The sequence below is a fragment of the Austrofundulus limnaeus genome, unplaced genomic scaffold (genome assembly GCF_001266775.1).
Source record: "Austrofundulus limnaeus strain Quisiro unplaced genomic scaffold, Austrofundulus_limnaeus-1.0 Scaffold2544, whole genome shotgun sequence".
Lineage (NCBI taxonomy): Eukaryota > Metazoa > Chordata > Actinopteri > Cyprinodontiformes > Rivulidae > Austrofundulus > Austrofundulus limnaeus.
Window position 1 is genome coordinate 1 of NW_013954946.1, and position 6,859 is coordinate 6,859.

At 37.6% G+C, this 6,859-nt stretch overlaps 1 protein-coding gene across 1 annotated transcript in view; it reads right to left on the reverse strand.

The window, feature by feature from the left end:
- Positions 1-165: 165 nt before the first annotated feature.
- Positions 166-6,859, reverse strand: part of sav1 (salvador family WW domain containing protein 1) — a gene marked incomplete at its 3' end in the record, with an annotated part of 15,472 nt that continues 8,778 nt past the window's right edge. The window contains 2 exon segments of the mRNA XM_013999890.1: positions 166-321; positions 5,430-5,700. Of these exon segments, the coding sequence (XP_013855344.1) occupies positions 166-321; positions 5,430-5,700 (427 nt within the window).

The following is a 6,859-nucleotide window of genomic DNA, read 5'->3' on the forward strand; positions in this document are numbered from 1 at the left end:
CAATAATAATCTTCAAGTAACAAATACAAATCAAAGCTATCATTATTCACCTTGATGGTCTTGAAGTTACTATAATTCTACTAATTAATTAATAATAATTAACTTGGTCTGTGTGTGATCTGTTTGTTACCATAAATAAGGGTCTTTCAGGTGTGAAGTACTCACTTCAGGGGTGCACGGGCGTAAACCTGCAGCCAGTCGGGGATCTCGGCAGTGTGGTACGGGTTAGCTGGTACCAGAACCGGCTGGTTCCGTTCTGCTGGACGTGGCTGGTAGGTCACAGGAAGTGGAGGTGGTGGGGGCTGATCGTAGCGAGGCACACTGGAATGAAAAATAATATTTATAGTTCATTAGGTGAAAAAAAGCGTTCATTTATCCTGACAGGAAATATTAGAAAATTTATCCCGACAGGAAATGTTACATCATTTGTCCCGACAGGAAACGTTACATCATTTATCCCGACAGGAAACGTTACATCATTTGTCCCGACAGGAAACGTTACATCATTTGTCCCGACAGGAAACGTTACATCATTTGTCCCGACAGGAAACATTACATCATTTGTCCCGACAGGAAACGTTACATCATTTATCCCAACAGGAAACGTTACATCATTTATCCCGACAGGAAATATTACATCATTTATCCCGACTGGAAATGTTACATCATTTATCCTGACAGGAAATATTACATCATTTATCCCAACAGGAAACGTTACATCATTTGTCCCGACAGGAAACATTACATCATTTGTCCCTACAGGAAACATTACATCATTTATCCCGACAAGAAACATTGCATCATTTATTCCGACAGGAAATATTACATCATTTATCCCGACTGGAAATGTTACATCATTTATCCTGACAGGAAATATTACATCATTTATCCCGACAGGAAATATTACATCATTTATCCCGACAGGAAATATTACATCATTTATCCCGACTGGAAATGTTACATCATTTATCCTGACAGGAAATATTATATCATTTATCCCGACTGGAAATGTTACATCATTTATCCTGACAGGAAATATCACATCATTTATCCTGACTGGAAATATTACATCATTTATCCTGACTGGAAATATTACATCATTTATCCCGACTGGAAATATTACATCATTTATCCTGACAGGAAATATTACATCATTTATCCTGACTGGAAATATTACATCATTTATCCCGACAGGAAATATTACATCATTTATCCTGACAGGAAATATTACATCATTTATCCTGACTGGAAGTATCAGCAGATCAGAAGAAAAATATGATCAAAAAGCAGAAGATTTCTGCAGAAATGTTGAAGGTTCTGATGCAGCTGCTGCAACATAACACTGTTATGATCTGAGCTCAGAAAACTGCAGAAGAGTAACAGAACATTAAATCTGCTGCTCATTATGGTCAATTTGGTAACCACACACCTGTGTCTCTCACTCCCTGACTGAAGGAGGTGTAGAGTGAAAAGTATGCCTCAAACAGCAGCTGTGTGAAAACTGTAAGTCAGACCTTAATAATGTGTGAACTGTGAGTGACAGAAGCTAGGAGTGAGGGGCTACAGGCCTGCTTCTGTTCCTCTGTTTGTGGGGGTCTTTTTTGGGAAACGTGGACCCTTTATGCCGGGTGTATGGGCAGCAGACTGGTGGGCAACAGGGGGTTGAAGCCCCTTAAAGCTCCTACATTTTAAGGGTTTTAAAAGGCTAAAACATGTCTTTCTGATGTACATGGTCTGTTTTTATCAATGGACTCTGAAGTTCTGTGTAGTTTAGAGCCAAAATGTTAAAAAAACAAAGAAATGAATCTGAACGTCTACAACATTTACTCATTACTACAAATTTTATCTGTTCTGACCAGACAATGAGCCAGTTACAGTTTCTGAGTGTGATTCTGTTATAATGTTCAAAGAAGTCAAAATAAGGTGGAAAATAGGGTTAGACATCAATACAAAAGAAATCAGAGGAGAAATTATCACACACACACCAGTGTAATGATGGACTTGATGATGTGTGTTTTTCCACACTGACATGGTGAGTGAATGCAGGCTACATGAGATGCAGACAAGTCTTGTGAGGTCCTCTCAAATGTTTAACTTTCCTTTTTAATGTTTTCTTTCTTTAACTAACTCAAAGAGTGTTGGTAGGGCTCGGTGGTATGACCTCAATCACGGTATAAATTGAATCCCTTCACGGTAACGGTATATATGGCGGTAGAAAATTATCATAAAAAGTAAAGATAATGTAATTTTTAGAGTTTTTTTTTTTTTTGCAGAAAACTGTAATCATAATCAAACCCAGCATTTTTGCTTTAATATCGGCCTGCCAAACAATGAGCTTCTGCCTGCTGAACTTATCAGCTGCTGCTCTGCTGCGCGCTCATCTTCATCATCTTCATCATCAGAGCAGAAGCTGACTTCACATTAGCAAGATGGATTTACAACTGAACGAACGTCCACGTCTTTTTTATCATCTCTTTGGGTAACAATACATAAAAAACAAGTTTTTTCTCCGACAACTTGGGTGAAAAAAAACTACGGTTGTTAAAGCTTCGCTCTGCGTGACATGGAGGGAGGGAGAAAATGATCCCGACRTAACTTTTCTACAGCGGGAGGAGGAAATTTTGAGGATTTATCCTCTCTATACGTGTTTTAAAACATTTTAACTTCTTCGTTTTATTTGGAACTCCTGCTCAGTTGTCTCTGCACTCGCAGCCCTGTTCACACAGGTGCGATGACGTAATAATGATAGGATGATGGAGTATAATTTTCTACCGTAGGCCAACTTCATACCATTTCTACCGTCTACCGCACATACTGCACAGTCCTAAGTGTTGGTGTTTCCTCTTAGAGTCCATGGCTGCAGTGATCACATCATAAAATGTAGCTTATATAAACCTGTCAGTTACCAYCACCACCTGTTTCTGACTTATCAAACGGTGGTACAAAAATAAAACTTCTTGTTTTTAAATTACTACATGAATGTATTGGATTATTACTGACATTTTTTACAACATTATTGTGTTGTATGTGAACTTACCTCAAGATTTTCACGATTTGATCTTAACATTTCTCTGAGAATATTCTTGAATATGAAATCTGATTCAGGATCAACAAAAATCAGCTCAGAGACAGACTTCACATTTAGTTCTAACTCTGCGTGAAGCCAGACCCTGATGCTTGATGACAAACTAAAGTCCATTCTTAACAGCATCAGGAACACTTCTAAGACGTTTGATAAATACTGGAGTCCCACACCTTGGTCAACATCAAATTCAAGGACCTTCCAGTACCAGTTTCTTCAAATTAAAGAACCACGTGCAACGGCAACTACCTACTGCTACCGCAGAGTGTTACCAATAAACAGGTTTAATATCATGTAAATTCAATGAAAAACTGAATATAGAAGTTGTTGAGTCAGAAACAATGACATCAGTTTACTGTAATCCTGTTATCCACCGCAACAAATGTAAGTTTTTTTTATTTAATTTTATATTTTATTCTTTTAAAAGATGATGGAAATCAGTCGTGTGAATTGAGCATTTCAATCCCCAAAAAACATTCAAGGACTTTCAAGGACAAGTGTAATTTTTGGCTGTTTTCACAAACTTTCCAGGGCCTTGAAATCTTTTTTTTTTCAAATTCACAAACTTTCAAGTATTTCAAGGATCYGTGGGAACCCTGTAAATACTGGTCCCAGATCCTTGTTTTAACTTTTGACATGCAAGTGCAACGTTTATAACTTTTCCACTGAACCAGTCTTTAAAATGGCCAGATTATCTCTTAATTCTGTCCTGAGACACACTGTACACTGTACACATGCTGTGTTCATACTGCTACACTGAAACAACTTTCACCCTGTAGCCATAAAGCCTTTTTCTTGGTCAAGTCTTACATCTGTGTTCAGGTCTGCTCAGGTGTGTGTTCCTCGCTCTGTGGACGGATGGTCAGCACACGGCCCAAGCCGCTGTGGTTTTATCCATTTTTATATATATCACTGGATTGGGAGTCAYGTGACCTGGGCGTGGCTTCGCAAGGGGGATTTTTATGCATTGAGCTAATGCCGCGAGTTACCAAAGTTCGGCCCGCAAATTGGTTCACTCATCTCTTAAGCCCAAACCTCCAGTTTTCTACTTTAATTACTCTAAGTTATTTTAGTTAAACATAGACATGTTTGGTATCTACAGAAACATCAGAATGTTGGCTACAAACTGGTAAAAAACATTTCTATGAACATCCAAGACAGTTAAAACTACAAGCAGATGAAGATAAAACCAGGAAAGTGAAAATAAAATTGGTTTAAAAATTTGGCAAGTCAGAGATGTCAAAATATTTTGTGGTAAATAAGAGGCATAATATGTCTTTTTTTGTTTGTTTTATCATCACTACATTTATTAAATAGGGTTCTGTATGTTTTCATGATTAAATACAGCAAAATAAACTATTTCAAAGCTAACAGATCTTTGTAATACTTAGTTTATTTACATAAAAACTTTAATGGTAACGCTTTCTTTTACAGTACCCCTTTAAGCATGTAATTACATGGTATTTACATGGTAATAAGATGGTTAATAACTTGTAATTACACGTTAGTACCATGTAATTACATGTAATAAAAAATTTGATTATCATTTAATTACGTTGTAATAACATTTTAATTACATGCAATTACCATGTAATTACATGGTAATAACGTGTAATTACAAGTTATTAACCATCTTATTACCATGTAATTACATGCTAAAACGGTACTGTAAAAAATGCGTTACCACTTTAATTGCTGGATGTTCGGACCCTGAGCTGTTGGTCTGCATTACCTGTGGCCCCCTGAGCAATTTACTTGAATAGCCCTGATGTATACTGTATATAAAGAGAGAGCACTATATACATGTGTATATTAATATATGTTTATATGTTTAAATTCATCTTTCAAGTACACACACAAATATCTAAGACTCAGTTCTGATTAATAAATATATGTATGAATACCCAGCTGGTCAGAACTCACTGACTTATATGAGAAAACACAAGTGAAACACAAAATACTTATTTTAAGCCACTGTTAGTCATTTAAAATTAGCTATTTATTTTAAATTTCCATAACTATAAAATTCACAATTTCCTCAGCTTTATTTTGAACCAAAGTTTGTAAAAATTGGACAAGAAACAAGAATTTTATAAGAGTTTTTCATCAGGAAGACACCTCACAGTCCATTGACCTCCATTCATTTTGTTGAGGCTCCTCAATGCAACAGAACTCCAGTGTGTGCACGTACATGTAGCTAACAACGCGTTAGCCACGCCCAATCCAGTAACATATATCAATGGTTTTATCGTCCAGTAGTCTGACTTTTTTTTGACATTGAGACTTTTTATGTCGGCAACTATTTTATTTTATGAAATAAAATAAAAATCTGACGTTAATGTCATACCTGGGGGCACATGGATGTCGATACTGTGCTCTTTTGTTGATGTGATCCACATAATACACCCCAAACTCAGACGACTCCACTTTCTCCCACCCTGGAGGCAGTCCCTCCCTCTCCAGAGGGTGGCTCCAGTGTGTAGTATTGGTGTTGTGGTCGATGTAGTACTTTCTACCGCGGATGGTCCAGTCAACGGTCCAACCAGCCGGTAGGGGGAGGTCCTCTCCTGTTAGACTGGAGAGGTTCCCCAGAGACTTGGCCTGTATCCGACCTATGCCTGAGAAAAACAAAACAGGGTTTTTTTTATGGAACCAACAGGGAGAAGTTTAGAAGTCTGAAGAAACAAAGTGAAGCAGCTGTGGGCTAAAAACACCCCAGGGACAAAGACAAATATTTTACAGAATTTATTTATTTTTAATGTGTGGGAATGTGTTGTTTTTAAACGGTCATTTTAACTGGACACAGGACAGAATGGATCAGAACTAAAGCTGGGCTGATCACTTTGTTGTCTGGTCAAAGACCTGTGAACTCTTTAGAAGAGCCAACAGAGAAGTGACATCCTGCGTTTTCACTGGTGGATAACCTCAGTGAGGAATGTTGAGCCCACAGCTGCAGATGAGCCGGACTGAACCAGGAGAACCCTGAGTCTGCAGGAACTCTCAAAGGCTTGAAAACGTGTAGGAAACACAGGGAAAAATGTTTCTCAGCAAAATAACAGCTAGAATCTGATCAATTCTGCACAAACGACAGCTGCAGAGCTGAATTAAAGGGCGAATGTGGTTTTTTTTCTCCTTCACATCATCATCATCATCATGAAAGGAGGCAGGACATTTGCATTCCTTTAAGGAATGATTGGTCTTCAATTAAAACACCAAACACACGAGCTGCAGAAAATACACAATATAACTAAAGTCTAAAATGGTTTAAATCAGAGAGCGCCACCTTGAGGGCCTCAAAAGAACAACAGTCTTTAACTTTGGGCCGCAGAGGGCCGTGGGACCACATTGATTTTGAATAAGGTGCAATACACTTTCTCACCACTAGYAGCAGTAGTGCACCACTCAGATGTTTAACAACTTTTATAAAATATGTAGAAGAAGAACCTTAGAAACCTGCCGAGAATGGAAACTTATTTTAAATTAAAAGTAGAAGCAAAAATGAAAGTAACTCATCAAAAAACACCAAAGTTTGTCACTAATATAAAGAGCAGCTTCTGTTTTTACCATGTAATATTTTAAAAGTTAAAAATCATTATTTTATTTATTTTTTATTAACTGTTCTTTAACCAGGCAAGTCCCGTTGAGATCTCAGATCTCTTTTTCAAGGGAGGCCTGGGCCTGAAGGCAACCTATTGTACATGTTTTTAGGGGCTGCCACAGGTAGACTAATCAACATTAAATAACACAAAAATGGCTGCAGGTCAGTCAGTTATATTG